Source organism: Salmo salar, chromosome 01 (assembly GCF_965601325.2).
Source record: "Salmo salar chromosome 01, fSalSal1, whole genome shotgun sequence".
Classification (NCBI taxonomy): domain Eukaryota; kingdom Metazoa; phylum Chordata; class Actinopteri; order Salmoniformes; family Salmonidae; genus Salmo; species Salmo salar.
In genome coordinates, this window is record NC_138291.1 from 75,652,128 (window position 1) to 75,669,282 (window position 17,155).

General features: G+C 39.7%; 1 protein-coding gene across 1 annotated transcript; it reads right to left on the reverse strand.

The window, feature by feature from the left end:
- Positions 1–326: 326 nt before the first annotated feature.
- Positions 327–16,758, reverse strand: LOC106608550 (solute carrier family 22 member 7). Its single transcript, XM_014206518.3, has 10 exons — positions 16,275–16,758; positions 16,049–16,152; positions 5,480–5,634; positions 4,692–4,860; positions 4,284–4,407; positions 3,879–3,988; positions 2,934–3,148; positions 2,606–2,714; positions 2,080–2,286; positions 327–941 (listed from the first exon to the last, which is right to left on the reverse strand). Exons 1-10 carry the CDS (start codon positions 16,683–16,685, stop codon positions 857–859), a joined length of 1,689 nt encoding a protein of 562 aa, XP_014061993.2. The 5' UTR covers positions 16,686–16,758; the 3' UTR covers positions 327–856.
- Positions 16,759–17,155: the final 397 nt, after the last annotated feature.

Here is a 17,155-nt window from a genome sequence, read left to right on the forward strand (position 1 = left end):
GCAAAAATGAAATAAACCACTTCTGCTTGTTAAAGAATGCCTTCATACACATTAATAGGTGATGCATTGACAGCAAGTAGTTGCTTGAGCAACTAAAGAATATTTCACCATTTCAAAGTTTCAGGAATTCAATAATATGTGAACAGTTCAAAAAGAGAATGGAACATGATGTCTGTGCTCTTCAAACTCCATTGCTCATTGTCAAGCCAAACATACCATGTCAATGAGTGACAAGTACTTGACAGCATGATGGCACCAACAGACTGGGACTCAGTCTTGTTCCCACGCGTTTGTAGAAAAATGGGAAATGAGACAAAGACTAGATATGCTGAAACACGTCACCATTTTTTAAATATTTTGTTCTATTGAATGTGCCACCACAATAAAGGTATTTAACTGCATGGAAATAAAAACAATACACAGTCGGAATTATCCAAAATACAAGTTACAACTCGTGATGGGAGTTTAAGGAACCCAGTTCTAACCCAGTTCTAACCCAGTTAGGATAACTCAGTACAGGAAACGTGTGTGTAGAACACAGGTGTATTGCCAAGCCACATAGTAAGACACACAAACACCAGTATTTATGAAGAACAAAACAGTAGATTCAATAATGACCATGTAAGAAAAATGGGCTACAATTCATCTTACAATTATCTTTCACCAATTAATAAACAGGTAAGTAATGGTCCATCCATCCATTTTGGTCCATCCATTATATTTCTTCTAGGTAGATATTCTGCTCTGTCCATCTATCATGCACTTGCTTGAAAACTGCTGTCTCTCTGAGTGACATGGATTCACATATAACTACATATCTAATCCTTTCATATTCTAATAGGATCTCTGCGTGGATTCATGTAACCTCAACTGTTCCATTTTCATTCCTGTTTTCATCAGCTTGCTTCAGTGGATTGCCACTCTCTCCATCCAGTTCCGCTCTGCAAAGCATGAAAGGTGCAATTAGATGTTACATGGCCATTCGTCCAATTCTGAATACTGATTAAATAATGGGTAACCTTTGCTTAAAGCATATACGTATAATGCGGTATGACTTGTTATGAGCCTTTGTAAAGAATCGGTTTAAGACTTGGCATATGCATAATGCATTATAACTTGTTATAAGAATGTATGAGCCTTTATAAAAATTCAGTTTATGCATTGGCATGGGTATAATTAAGCAAAAATGTTCGAGGGGTGTTGTATATTGGCCAGTAACACCATGGCAAAGGGCTGTTCTTATGCACAACGCGAAGTGGAGTGCCTGGATACAGCCCTTAGTCGTGGTATATTGGCCATATACCACAAACCCCCGAGGTGCCTTATTGCTATTATAAACTGGTTACCAACATAAATAGAACAGTAAACAAGTATTTCTGTGTCATACCCGTGGTATGTTGTCTGATATACACATAGCTGAAATGCTGTTTCAGCCAATCAGCATCCAGGACTCAAACTAACTGGTTTATAGTATGCAATAAGGCCCCACGGCGGTGTGCTATATTGCCAATATACCATGGCTAAAGGGCTGTTCTTATGCACGACGCAACGCAAAGTGCCTGGATACAGCCCTTAACCGTGGTATATTGGCCATATACCACAAACCCCCAAGGTGCCTTATTTCTATTATAAACTGGTTACCAACGTAATTAGAGCAGTAAAAATACATTTTTGTTATACCTGTGGTAGGTCTGATATACCACGGCTTTTCAGCCAATCAGCATTCAGGGCTCGAACACCCAGTTTATAATGCTTTATAACTTGTTATAAGCATGTGTGAGCCTTTATAAGGAATTGGTTAAAGCATTGGCATAGGTATAATGTTTACAACTTGTTATAAGCACGTATGAGCCTTTATCATTTCTTATAATCAGGCCCATGGCAAGTCTTACAATGCATTATATTACTGCATTATTTTTGTAAACTGTATTTGTTTCCCCTTTTCTTCACAAGCACTTGATTGTATCTTATAAGGCACTAAATGGTGTCTGAAACTGAAATTAAATAAATAATCAATCCATCATATACAGTACCTAGATGCTTTAGATACAGTGTTACCAAATACAATTCCTGCTCTACCTTGGTCTGTCTATGTCCTCGATGAACTCTGGCAGGCGAACATTGAGTGTTTCTGGGAGGAGCAAAGCCACTAGTCCGGTACCAACAGCCACCAAGGCATATATCACAGCAGGGAGGAGCTCCCACACATCGTCCAATAGGGCGATGAGGGGAGCGATGGACACGCCTAGCCGACCCACAAACGAGGAGTAGCCAACGCCGTTCTGCCTGAGGGACCAAGCAAAAAAGTAATTTAGAGTGCAAAAGAGGACAGATCTGTGCAAAAAATTATGACAATCTGGCAGTATAATTAAATTGGAAACTTCACTTCAACAATGTGTGTTATAAGGAGGCAACAACATTACAGAACGTTTAGATATCATTTTTTGTGTAGAACAGAGTTGAGTAGGAGTCGTGTTTGCTCTATTTGTTACATTTCTATCTGTAACATTGTGAAAAACATTTCACCTCACTGAATACACACCAAGACTACAGGTGATTACATTAAGTGAACACTATGTGACATAGTAGTTTATTGGTCACTCACCGAACTACTGTTGGGTAGAGCTCAGTGGTATAAAGGAACATTATTGTGAAGGATGCTTCGGACAGGCCTTTCCCAAAAAGACCCACGATGGTACGAAACACCCACAAACCTAAGTGAAAATATGAAACCATGGATGACTGAATCTAAGGCTAACAACTGAAAAATACCTCCCAGGGCTCAAAATGCAAGTGCACAAAGAAAACAAACTGCGTCAATGGCCTACGTTCTACAAGCAACTCAAAGGTAAGTAAGTAGGTAAGTAAGTAAAACGTAAGTAATGTAAAAACCTATTATTTGCTAACAGTATCTTTCAGGAACCAACAAATACCTTGAGGAACAAATATGTTGATGAAGACACAGGCTCCAGTCAAAAGCAGTGTCCCAACCTGTCCAGGTTTTCGGCCAAACTTGTTCAAGAAATAATAGACCATAATCTTTCCAGGCAACTCGATGGCAGCGTATATGAACTGTGTGAAGTAGACATTCATGCCAAACCCAGTGATGTTCAAACTGATGCCGTAATATGTAAACGCAACTCCATACCTACAGGTCGAAGAAAATAAGGAACTTAAGATCAAAACTACTTCTAAAGGTTATACATGTAACATTTACACCTGCAACTAGAGCCAAATCAGTGGCGGCTGCTGATAGGAGAACGGCTCATAACAATGGCCTATGGTATCAAACACCTTGAACCCATTTGTTTGATGTATTTGATACCATTCCACCAATTCCGCTCCAGTCATTACCACGAGCCCGTTCACCCCAATTAAGGTGCCACCAACCTCCTGTGGATGGCCCAATGGATGGCCAAATGGATTATGATAAGATAAGAAGCAGTACTAAGCCATTTTAGGCGTTTCTATGCAGTGTCCTTTAAGAATCTTGAAGAAATGGAAATGATGGCTAAAATAGTACATGTTGCTCCTTTAAATTTGATTGCCAGACAAGTTGGAGAGAAAACATTAAAGGGAAACTCTACTCAAAAAAAATAAAAAATCATTATTCCACTGTTGATACAGTCCCAAAATGTTTTGTATGTCAGCAGTCAAGTTTTCAAGATATTGGACTTTCAAGAAGCAAAGTGTCACTGGCCACATTACCGTGATGATGTGTTTTGCATGTGGCCAATGATGTGGACTATATCAACGTGGACTAATGAAAAAAATACAAAAATATTGTTTTTAAGTGGAGTTTCCCTTTTAAGGGCATTTAAGATGAATTATATGGCATCAGACCTTGATAAGATCCAAAAGTGTTTTCCCCTACTTACCATAGTATTCCTGTGCAAATGGCAAGTTTCCTTATATTTGGAGTTCTCACAAGGTCCACAAAACCGTACTTCCTGTCCTCATCTTTAACTCTTACTGCATTCGTAAGGGTCTATGGGCAACCAAAAAAGGCATGCTTTTATGCTAACCTTTTTGTTCAACAACGCATTTCTAGGTTTATCTTATTTGCTTACCTAGATGGCTCAGAATAGTTTTTCACCTGCGGCTATTAGTCATTAGTTTCACCATTGTCATGAAGCCACGCATGCTAAAATGAGCAGCATTTTTCTGAGTATGGTGTCGATATTTGGACAGCCTCAGTCTCAGCAGGACTTGAGATTGAAAGAAGCCCTGTTGAGACTAAGACTATCCTAACATGATACCACATATGTGAGCATTAAATGTACCTGTGGTGTGATCTCAGCCATACAGTTGGATCTGTTGTTCATCTTGGCACATTTCTCCAGGTAGAAATGTGCTTTTTCTTTTTCTCCATTCGCTAAGAGCCACCTAGCAGACTCTGGAAGCCACCTGCAATGGCACAGATCCCTGTTGACACCAGGCAAGGCCACCAGATGGTCTCTAATAATAATGTTATGTTGTTAGAAACCTTTCCTTTTAGTAGATATGTATACCCTTATTTTCCCAGGAGAGGGAATTTGTATTGTACAAATAGTAAGGTCTGACTTCACCAGTACATCCACAAAGATTTAAACAAGTTTTACCTGTACATGTTTTACCACCGGACAAGTTTTAACATTGAACTCATCAAACCAAGTATAACACATAACATCAATGTAAAATGGGTTGCGTACCACCAGGTAATGACAGCCAAGACAAGAGGCAAGGTAACTGCTATGGTCAGCCACCTCCAGTCGTTCACAAAGTATGCAATGCTAGATAGCAGCATGTTTCCACCTGTCCAATCCAGGCTTACTATCACTCCAGCAAATGTCCTATATTGAATGTCAAACCATTCCACACCTGTAGAAATGTCCAAGAAAGAGAGTTTGGAATGAATTATATTTGAATGTTAAAGTAAATACCGATTTTTATGCTAACACTGACATCTAATGTAAAGCAACTGATGTTGATACCAAGCAACCATTTTTTAGCATTTACTTTCAGATTTGTCTCTACATAATTTGCAGAGTGCCTCTACAGTCAAAGTTCATGTTGAACAAGCTGAATATTCCTAGAAGCTACAGCAGGAACAGAAAATATCATTCAGTCATGCAATATATCACTAAATCAATCATCAACCTTTTAATATAAATAATTAATGAAATCCCAGTGTATTTAATTTAACCCAAAATTTAACCAAGATCAATTCCCTTGAGGTCTAAAACCTCTTATAGAAGGAGACTATAATAACATTATACATTTGACCAGACACTCTTGTCAAGATAAATTTACAGGAGCTATTAGGATTAAGTGCCTTGCTCAAGGGCACATTGACAGATTTTTCACTTAGTTGGCTCTGGGATTTTAACCAGTGACCTTTCAGTTACTGGCACAACACTTTTAATTGCTAGGCTACCTGTATAACACTTTAATATGTATAACACAATACAATACAAAGCGCAATCAGGGACTAACTCACTGAGTACAATGGAGATTATGCTTATTCCAGATAGTGTCACTCCGGTGAAAAATCTCATGATACAAAACATGACATAGGAGGTGGAGAAGGCACTGGTAAAAGCAAACACCATAGTTGACAGGTAAGCCACCATCAGCATTGCCCTCCGCCCGAATCTGTTCAGAGAAAAATAAAACATTATAAAGGCAAATTATCAGTATATCATAATGTAAAGTGTTGCCATATTTCTATACACAATGTAGCTAAGTGAAAAACAACAACATGGTATTAAACACTAGACACTATCAGAGCATTTCATTTCTGTAAAGGATTCAATTGAACACCAAAGTCTGGGCCTAAAATAGTTTATAAGAGGTCATACAAGAAGTTTTGTAATGATTCCTATGTTGTATGATATAAAGAAGATTTGTTGGTCTATGGTGTGTAATGAGGAATCAGACACTGCACTTGACATATTTATGAAATTTCTTATTCCAGTTACTAATAAGCATGCCTTGTTTAATTTTTTTTACTGTGAAAACAGTTAATTCCCTGTGGATTGATGAGGAATCGAAAAATTGTATGGTTGAGAGGGATGAGGCAAAAGGAATGGCAAGTAAGTCAGGCTGCACAACCGATTGGAAAACGTACTGCAAATTGAGAAATCATATGACGAAACTGAATAAAAAGAAGAAGAAACTATAGTATGAAACAAAGATGTAGAGCTTTGGAGCACCTTAATTGTCATTTTGGGCAAAAAGGCAAACTCAGCTCCATCATTCCTGATGGCACCCTGTGTAGGGTGCCGTCTTTCGGATGGGACGTTAAACGGGTGTCCTGACTCTCTGAGGTCATTAAAGATCCCATTGCACTTATCGTAAGAGTAGGGGTGTTAACCCCGGTGTCCTGGCTAAATTCCCAATTTGGCCCTCATACCATCATGGCCACCTAATCATCCCCAGCTTACAATTGGCTCATCCATCCCCCTCCTCTCCCCTGAAACTATTCCCCGGGTCGTTGCTGTAAATGAGAATGTGTTCTCAGTCAACTTACCTGGTAAAATAACGGTAAAATAAAAAATAAAATAAATAAATAAAGAAAAATTCATTGAATTAGATGGCTCATTCATCACAAAACCCACAGATTTTGCCACGTCCTTTAATAATTTTTCATTGGCAAGATTAGAAAACTTCAGCATGACGTGCCAGCAACAAACACTGACACTACAAATACAAGTATAACTGACCAAATTATGAAAGACAAGCATTCAATTCTGTAAAGTGAGTGTAGAAAAGGTGAAACAATTATTGTTGTCTATCAAAAATGACAAGCCACCGGGGTCTGACAACTCGGATGGAAAATTACTGAGGATAATAGCGAAAGATATTGCCTCTCCTATTTGTCAGAGGGCTCCCGAGTGGCGCAGCAGTATAAGGCACTGCATCTCAGTGCTAGAGGCGTCACTACAGACCCTGGTTTGATTCCAGGCTGTATCACAACCGGCTGTGATTGGGAGTCCCATAGGGCGGCACGCAATTGGCCCAGCGTCGTCCGGGTTAGGGTTTGGCTGGGGTAGGCAGTCATTGTAAATAAGACTTTGTTCTTAACTGACTTGTCTGGTTAAAAAATACAGTTGAAGTCGGAAGTTTACAGACACCTTAGCCAAATACATTTAAACCTAAGTGTATGTAAACTTCCGACTTCAACTGTATAGTTTACATACACTTAGGTTGGAGTCATTAAAACTCATTTTTCAACCACTCCACAAATTTCTTGTTAACAAACTATAGTTTTGACAAGTCGGTTAGGACATCTCCAATTGTTTGCAGGCAGATTTTTTCACTTATTATTCGCTGTATCACAATTCCAGTCGGTCAGAAGTTCAGCTCTGTCAGGAGGAATGGGCCAAAATTCACCCAACTTATTGTGGGAAGCTTGTGGAAGGCTACAGAAACGTTTGACCCAAGTTAAGCAATTTAAAGGCAATGCTACCAAATACTAATTGAGTGTATGTAAACTTCTGACCCACTGGGAATGTGATTAAATAAATAAAACCTGAAATAAATCATTCTCTCTACTATTATTCTGACATTTCACATTCTTAAAATGAAGTGGCGATTCTAACTGACCTAAGACAGGGAATTTTTACTAGGATTACATTTCAGGAATTGTGAAAAACTGAGTTTAAATGTATTTGGCTAAGATATATGTAAACTTCCGACTTTAACTATATATCTTCAATCTAAGCCGACTAGAAAGTGTGTTCTCTCAGGCCTGAAGGGAAGCAAAAGTAATACCACTACCCAAGAATAGTGGCTCAAATAGCTAACCAATCAGCCTGTTACCAACCCTTAGTAAACATTTGGAAGAAATTGTGTTTGACCAGATACAATGCTATTTTACTGTAAATAAATTGACAACAGACTTTCAGCACGCTTACAAGGAAGGACATTCAACAAGCACGGCACTTACACAAATAATTGGCTGAGAGATATTGCTGTTTTGTTAGACTTCAGTGCAGCTTTAACATTACCAATCATAGTCTGCTGCTGGGAAAATGTATGTGTTATGACTTTACACCATCTGCTATATTGTTGATAAAGAGTTACCTGTCTAACAGAAAACAGAGGGTGATCTTTAATGGAAGCATCTCCAACATAATCCAGCTAGAATCAGGAATTCCCCAGGGCAGCTGTCTAGGAACCTTACTTTTTTCAATCTTTACTGATGACATGCCTTGAGGCCTTGAGTAAAGCCAGTGTGTCTATGTATACGGATGACTCAACACTATACATGTCAGCTGCGACAGCGAGTGAAATCACTGCAACACTTAACAAAGAGCTGTAGTTAATTTCAGAAAGGTAGCAAAATAAGTTAGTCCTAAATATAAAAAACTAAAAACATTGTATTTGGGACAAATCATTCACTAAACCCTAAACCTCAACTACATCATGTTATAAATTATGTGGAAATTGAGCAAGATGAGGTGACTAAAATGCTTGGAGTAACCCTGGATTGTAAACTGTCATGGTCAAAACATGTTGATACAATAGTAGCTAAGATGGGGAGAAGTCTGTCCATAATGAAGAGCTGCTCTGCCTTTTTGCAACACTATCAACAAGGCAAGTCCTACAGGCTCTAGTTGTGTCGCACCTGGACTACTGTTCAGTAGTGTGGTCAGGTGCCACAAATAGGGACCTCTGAAAAGTACAATTGGCTCAGAACAGGGCAGCACGGCTGGCCCTTAAAATGTACACGGAGAGCTAACATTAATAATATGCATGTAAATCTCTCATGGCTCAAAGTGGAAGAGCGATTGACTTCATCGTAACTTGTTTTTGTAAGAAGTGTTGACATGCTGAATGCACCGAGGTCTCTGTTTAAAATACTAGCACACAGCTCGGACACCCATGCATACCCCACAAGACGTGCCACCAAAGATCTCTTCACAATCCCAAAGTCAAGAACAGACTATTGGAGGCGCACAGTACTACATAGAGCCATGGCTATATGGAACTCTATTCCACATCATGTAACTAATGCAAGCAGTAGAATCAGATTAAACAAATTATAAAAATACACCTTATGGAACAGCGAGGACTGGAGAGACACACACAGGCACAGACACACATACACATGATAAGACATGCACACTAAACACATGTACACATGGATTTTGTATTGTAGATATGTGATAGTAGAGTAGTGGTCTGAGGGAACACACTTAATGTCTTGTGAAAAGTGTTATGAAATGTAATGTCATGTAATATTTGAAATTGTATACAACTGCCTTAATGCTGCTGGACCCCTGATTATTTTAAGGTTTATAGGCTTAAAGTAAGGATTAGGGTTAGTGTTAGTGGATAGTTGGTTAAAATGGTGTTGAGAGTTAATTGAACATTGAACATCTGGGTTGCACAAGATGGCGACCGGCAAGTTTGGCATGGTGGCAGCACTTTTACTTTATGTGTTTGTTTTAAATGTTACTGGAAATAATTGCATCTGCTATTTAGATGAAAGAATAGTAAATTCTCAGCAACTTCTCAGTCATGCAAACACATTTGATGGCATTCAGCACTTCGGATTTGGAAGAAATGTTATATACCAAACTTTCATAGCACCTTGGCACAAACCAAAACGATCATCAAAATCCAGTCTGAAATCGCTAATTAATGGTGGAGATCTTATAATAACTCTATGCCTTTTCTTATCGGGTGATATCCATCAATGCCCTGGACTTTACTTTATCACAAATCCCATCAAACGGCCTATGCACCCATGCTCCTCTTGCGAACGGTGGATAAAGAGTAACAGCAAAGCTTTGGTATGTTTGGAATGCGCGCAGTGGATTCATCTAAAATGCAGCGATTCTAGCTTTGGACACGGGGTCAATGAATCTTACCGTTGCTGTCGGTGTGCTGTACCCGCGGGGTGTGTGAGCATTGAAGGTGGAGTGGGACCAGAGGACTTACTGAGATTGGAGAGTGCACCGGAGGGGGGGGGGGGGGGTCCACAGCGGAGCGGAGGCAACCAGAGGCGAGTGACGGGGGACACGGTGGTGAGGACGATGGACTGGCACCTGGGGAGGGGTGCTCCATGGCGAAAGAGAGGCCACCGGAGGCAGTGCAGTGGGAAGATGGCAGCTCAGTGGGAGGCGAGTTACAAGTGGATCGGGAATTCAATGAGGCCTTTGGGAAGAAGGGCTTACATTTTGTGCACTTAAATGTCCGAAGCCTACTACCGAAGATCGATGAGATACGCCTGTAGGTTTGCAAATCAGAGGTGGGTGTTTTATGTTTTACTGAGACATGGTTGGATTCATCTGTTTGTGACTCAGAAATTGAGATAGGTAATTACTCTGTTGTCAGGAAGGATCGGAATCGGAACGGTGGGGGAATATGTGCGTTTGTAAGATCTGACATTGCTTTTAACGTCAGATCGGATTTAAACGCTGATCTGGAGATTGTCATTTTGTTAGGGGATTTCAATACTGATGTCTGCAAAAAGAATAGCCCAACCCACAATGTATTTATGCACTTTTGTAGATCACTTGCTCTGGCCCAAATGATAAAGGATCCCACCAGGATATGTGAAACAGTGCAAAGTACAATTGACTTAATATTGGTGTGTCACGGCTGTCAAAAGGAGCAGACCAAAGTGCAGCGCGGTTGTAGTTCCACATTTTATTAAATCCGTGAAACTTTGCAATACATAAATAACTGAATTGACAAAGCAACAAACCGTGACGCAGGGAGAAACAAACACTACTCAAAATATAATAACCCACAAAACCCAGAAAGAAAAACCTACTTAAATATGATCTCCAATTAGGGACAATGAGGACCAGCTGCCTCCAATTTGAGATCAACCCAAAAAACAACAACATAGAAATCAAAAACTAGAACTTAAACATAGAAATACAAAACATAGAAAAACACAAAATACCCCCTGTCACACCCTGACCTACTCTACCATAGAAAATAACCTCTTACTATGGTCAGGATGTGACATGGTGTCTGATAAATCTAAAATATCGCAGAGTGGCGTAATAGTCTATGGAATCAGTGATCATTTTATTACATTTTGCACAAGGAGGATTTTTAAAGATATATTTGTGTCACAAAACTATTAGAATCAGAGGACTCAAAAAATACTGTGTAGAAAAGCTTAGGGAGGAAGTGGGTAAAATTGACTGGTCACCTGTGCTAGATAGTGTAGGGGTAGACAGTGCCTGGGAAGCCTTTAAATGTAGATTCCTTGATGTGATGAATGTGATGGCTCCCATTAGACGGGTCAGCGTAAAGCAGAGATCTAGCCCTTGGTTTAATCATGAGATTCTAGAATCTATACTAGCAAGGAATAAGGCCATTAAGAAATTTAAGAACTCTCAAGAGCAGCATGATTTTGTCCTATATAAACATCACAGAAATGAAGCACAGAACAGGATGGATGAAGCTAAGAGGGGTTACTTTGCTGAGAAAATAATTGAAAACAAAAATGACCCTAAAAAGCTTTGGAAATCATTTAAGGAACTAGGCTGTAGTAGTACTACCAAAAACAACCTAAACAGTATTGGACTGAACATCAGGGGGGAGATGGTATATGAAAAAGCAGAGGTTGCCAATAAATTCAACTCTTTTTTTACTTCTGTTGCCAGCAAGCTGGTTAGCAAGCTGCCCACCAGTTCTGGTTTGTATGGAAGCAACCAAGTCAAGAAGTATTATGTAGAGTTAGGGGTTCAGCCAAACTCTTTTTCTTTTGCAATGGTAGCAACAGCCAAAATAGTCAGTATGCTGGCAGAGCTTAAATGCTCCAAAGCCACAGGCCTGGATAATATTCCTGCAAGGTTTCTAATAGATTCTGCTGAGCAAATTAGCCCTTGTATTATGCATATTGTTAATCTCTCTCTTGAACAAGGTACCTTTCCCAGGGACATGAAACAAGCTAAAGTTATACCTCTGTATAAGAAGGGGATAAAGTCTGACCCTGGGAATTATAGGCCTGTATCTATCCTCTGTGTAACATCAAAGATCCTGGAGAGAATTGTACATGAGCAAATGTATGAATATGTTAACAAACAGGGTCTAATGTATGATTTTCAGTCGGGTTTTAGAAAAACATACTCCACTGATTCATGTCTACTTTACTTCATTGACTTCATCAGGAAAGAGATTGATAAGGGAAATCTGTGTGGAATGGTACTGCTTGACCTACAGAAGGCCTTTGATACAGTTAACCACTGTCTCCTAATCTCTAAACCGGAGGCACTGGGGTTAAGCAGTATCCCTCTAGGCTGGGTAGAGTCCTATTTATCAGGAAGTAGTAGAGTAGTAAGTAGAGGTTAATGGTTCACTGTCTCAGGCAAAACCAATGAGTTTTGGCGTTCCGCAGGGGAGCGTGCTTGGGCCTCTGCTGTTTTTATTGTATATTAATGATATGAAAGATGCTTGTTCTTGCCGTCTTTTTCTTTATGCGGATGACTCTACACTTCTGGTGTCTCACAAAAGTAAAACTATGTTAGAGAGCATACTTTGCACAGAGCTTACTAACATTAGCAAATGTCTTGGAGATAATAAGCTATCTCTGCACTTAGGGAAAACTGAAGCAATTATTTTTGGATCCAGACCTAAATTGTGTAGGTCGTCTGAAATCAGAGTGGAGTTAGGGAGTGAGGTGCTGACTACTAAAACCTCTGTTAGCTACTTGGGATGTATCCTTGATGGAAGCTTGGGAGGTGTGAGCATGGCCAATAAGGTGCTAGGGAAGGTTAATGCCAGGACTAAGTTTTTTGCTAGAAAGTCCAAGCTGCTTGATAAGGACTCGATGAAAGTGCTAGCTACTGCCCTCATTCAATGCCATTTTGACTATGCTAGTACTTCCTGGTTTGGGGGCTTATCTAAACTTATAAAGGGGAAGCTCCAGATAGCCCAGAATAAGTTGATCAGGGTAGTATTGAAGGTGAGTCCACGTACTCACATAGGTGGGAGCTGCTTTCAGGAATTAAACTGGCTGCCTGTTGAGGCTAGGGTGTCCCAGATTAGACTAGGTTTGGTTTACAGGAGTATTTATGGTCCTGCGCCCAGATATCTAAGTGATTACTTTCCTCGTGTTAGGGATGCACACAATAACAGCACCAGATCAGGTGTTGCTGATGTGTGCTTATACAGGTTCAGGAGTAATGCTGGGAAAGGTACTTTCTTGCATACTGGAGCCTCAGAATGGAATGAGTTGCCTCTGCCTATACAAACAACATCCTCTCTGGACAGCTTTAAAAATAAAGTAAAATTATGTTTGATGTCCTCTGTGCCCATATGAATAACCCCTATGATGTAACTGGAATGATGAGATAGAAGTTCTTCTTTTATGTTTTTGTTTTATTATTTCACTGCCATACTGTGTTCGATCTTGTCTAGCCATCTTGCCTCAAGAGAACCACAATGGAAATAAGTCCCAGACTTTATTGTGTGTTATCCTCCATGATTTTATTCATGTGTATGTATGGCTTTTAAGTTTTATGTGTGCTTGTTTTTTAAAATGGTCGAATTAATAAACTAAATTAAACTAAACTACAAACCAAACATCGATTTTGGATTTTCCAAATAAAGTGTTACCGATTTATCACTTCAGCACATCTAATGCGAAAGTTTATGGTACTTTCCTAAAAAAAAACTTTAGAATAACATCCCATTTATTGGGACCAAGCTTTCGCTTTATCAGCTGGTACTGTGTCTCTGCTTAGGATAATGAATGGTTAACATAATGCTGGTAAGTATGTCCTTATCCTTCTTTCTGACTTTTATATAACACACAGAATGAATTACCAACTGTAAGAAGAGCAGAGGACTAGAGAATTGGGATCATTAATAAATACAAATACAAATGGTTTTAACTATGCAGCTATTTTCCAGCCACAGGAAGGGACATTTTTTCATGTATTATCAGTAGAATGATGTGTTTGTATTTGTATTTATTATGGATCCCCATTAGCTGCTGCCAAGTCCCCTACTGTACTACCGTATATCTACAACACAAAATCCATGTGTACGTGTGGGTATAGTGCATATGTTATCGTGTGTTTGTATGCTTCAAGGTTATTATAGTTTTGTGATTTAATATTTCCGTTTACATTTTAGTAATTTAGCAGATGCTCTTATCCAGAGCGACTTACAGTAGTGAATGCATACATTTTCATTTATGTGTTGTAGGCCTATAGTTTGTTTTCTTTGGCAAGTCACTTCTTGCCACTGGGGGGCAGTAATACATAAGGTGAGGGGCCAGGACCATAGACTTGGATAGACATAACATATCTGTATCTGTGTCATGATTGAGTCTGTGAGACCATGGGCAGCGCCATTGAGGCCATCTCTATCTTGAAATATTCCATTTTCTTCTTCAGAAGTAAAATTCATTGGCTGATTATTTCTGATGATCCGGCTGTCACGACTCCAACCGGGTCATCAGGTCATGCCAACCGGATCATCAGGAGAGATCAGCCAATAAAGTTGGAAGTCCCACCCAGTTGACTAAATCAAAATGGCAAAAGTCCTCAATGGCGCTGCCCATGCTAATACAGGCTTTTGGCTACTAGAACAGTGATTCCCAAACTTTTTCACTTAGGCCCCCCTTCCAGCATTGGGGAACATCCCGCGCCCACCCTGTGCGCGTGAGCACGCCATGTTCATTTCTATGGGCACAAGCACTGTTCGTGACACAAACTGTTCACTCCCCTCTTGTTGGCAGAGACAACATTTGTACAGGTTTAAAGCTGCAATTCTACACTTTATCATGGGGTGCAGTTAAAATGTAGCAGTTTTAAAGCATTTTTTATACATTTTGCCCTGTCTAATGTGCATTCATGTCATATTTGAGTGACTTAAACATTACTACAAAATCTATGGGATAAAAACCACTGCACTAGAGGACTCCAGGACATAGGTTTGGTAAGGTAAGGTTTAAATTATAAATCAATCTGAATGTGACTTGGATTGAAAGGATAAGCGCCTAGACTGGTGCAAGAAATAAGGTGGAAGTAAACTTTCTTGCCCATGTTTACACCAATCCAGTGCTTTTTTAATGTTTACACCAATCCAAATCTTTTTTAACTTTAGTAGTAGACGTGAGGAGAATCAAGTACCTTTACCTATATCTGTCAGATAGAGGAAGGAAAAAACAACTAATGAATGAAGACATGGCACATTTGACATGTTATTCTTTATGTAATATTAAACATGTGTTTATGTAATATTAAACATGAAGCACTGAGGTCGACATGCTTGCTGGACTCATCGTGCTGGCATCTTCCTGCGGACCTGCTGCTCCACAGCTGTACTCTCTGATTTGATGGAGGATAAAAGACTCTGCTTCCCTCATCAGTGTCTCTGTCTCTGTTGAGCATAGTGCCACAGACACACTTGGGCCCATCATACAAGCTGCTGCAGAGGTTGGCTCGAAGTGCCAGAGGATTCAGTATACATGCGAAGCGCTCACGCAATGACTTCAGGAGGACCTGTGCCAACTGTTTTGAAACCGTAGTTGACTGCAAGTATGCCTCAAGGTTAAGAAAACACTGCACTGGCTGTCAGTATGGAGTTGGTTAATGTGGATTGAGAACGGCTCAAGCAACTTCACAAGCTGCTCTAGCTTGGCCCAGTCACTGGTCAGCAAGTTGGTCGGTGTGGATTGTGAACGGCTCCAGCAACCTCACAAGATGTTCTAGCTTGCCCCAGTCATGCTCCGTGCACGCCATCGGATTTCTTCCCTGTTAGCTATTGATAGCTAGTACAAGCTAGGTCTATTTGAAATGTCAGCATTTGATTTTTGCTCAAAGTTTAGAAGAAAAAACTTAAACTTAACATCACTTATGATGGTTTTTATTTTATTTTAGTTATTTTCTGCATCATAGATAATAGTTTCCGTATAGTTTAGTTTTTCAAATGTTTTTTCGTTTGACATTTTTTTTCAGTTTACTAAATTGTTTTTCCAATTTTAGTTTTTATTTATTTTCAGCTTTCGTTTACTATAATAACCTTGGTGTGTATACGCAAGTTTGTGTGAAGTAGTAAGGGTTCTTTCTGTATAATGCATACATACCTGTCACTGAGGAAACCGAATAAAGGAGCCCCACACATTACTCCAATGAAGAAAATGGTGGCTGTCGCTTTGTTCATCCCTTTTCTATCGCATACAAGGTCCCACTTAAAAGAGATCATAACAATAACCCTGGTGTCATGAGTACAACAGAACAGTTACAAAGTGATCAACATGTTCAATGCTTTCCATCTAGAAAGCAAAATAGCTGGAAAAGGAAGAGACTTACCTCTGTAGCCAGAGTGGATTTGAAGGTGCTGTTGTCATATACCCATCCATTCTGACAGGGGACTGTAGCTAGGTCACTGTCATTGGAGTTGGACAGGAGGTGGAACTGGGGTTCTGGGAACATCTTGCAGGAGCTTGGAGTCCCATCTTCCTGTACTGGAATACTGACAGTCAGTCTCTGCTCCTGGGTCAGATTCCCAAAGACACCCTCATCATCCAGAGCGCTGAGGTCACAGCGGTGAGAGGGCACAGCAGCTATGAAGTTATTCAGTAAGAAGTGACATGGCAGGGTCATGCGAGAGAGGCTCTGAATCAGGACGATCATTACTTGGAATTTACCAAATCCATTGATTTCTGAGAGGACATTGTCAAATTTCATTTTGAAAAGCACTTTGGAGTCGCCAGAACTCATCTCAATAAAGTAGCAGCAACCACCTCTAATGCTGTCTGCAGAGACAATCCTCTAGTCCTCTGCTCTTCTTACAGTTGGTAATTCATTCTGTGTGTTATATAAAAGTTGGAAAGTAGGATAAGGACATATTTACCAGAATTGTGTTAACCATTCATTATCCTAAGCAGAGATACAGTACCAGCTGATAAAGCGAAAGCTTGGTCCCAATAAATGGGATGTTATTCCAAATTTTCTTTTTAGGAAAGTACCATAAACTTTCGCATTAGATGTGCTGAAGTGATAAATCGGTAACACTTTATTTGGAAAATCCACTAACACGAACCCTAACCCTTACTTTAAGCCCATAAACCTGTATCCACAAAGCATCTCAGAAAAGGTCCTATATCCTGTTAAAACCTGTTTTAAGACATTGTCTGGACAAAGTCTGAGCCAAGAGTAAATCAACTGATAAAAATGTATCTCAGCTGGCA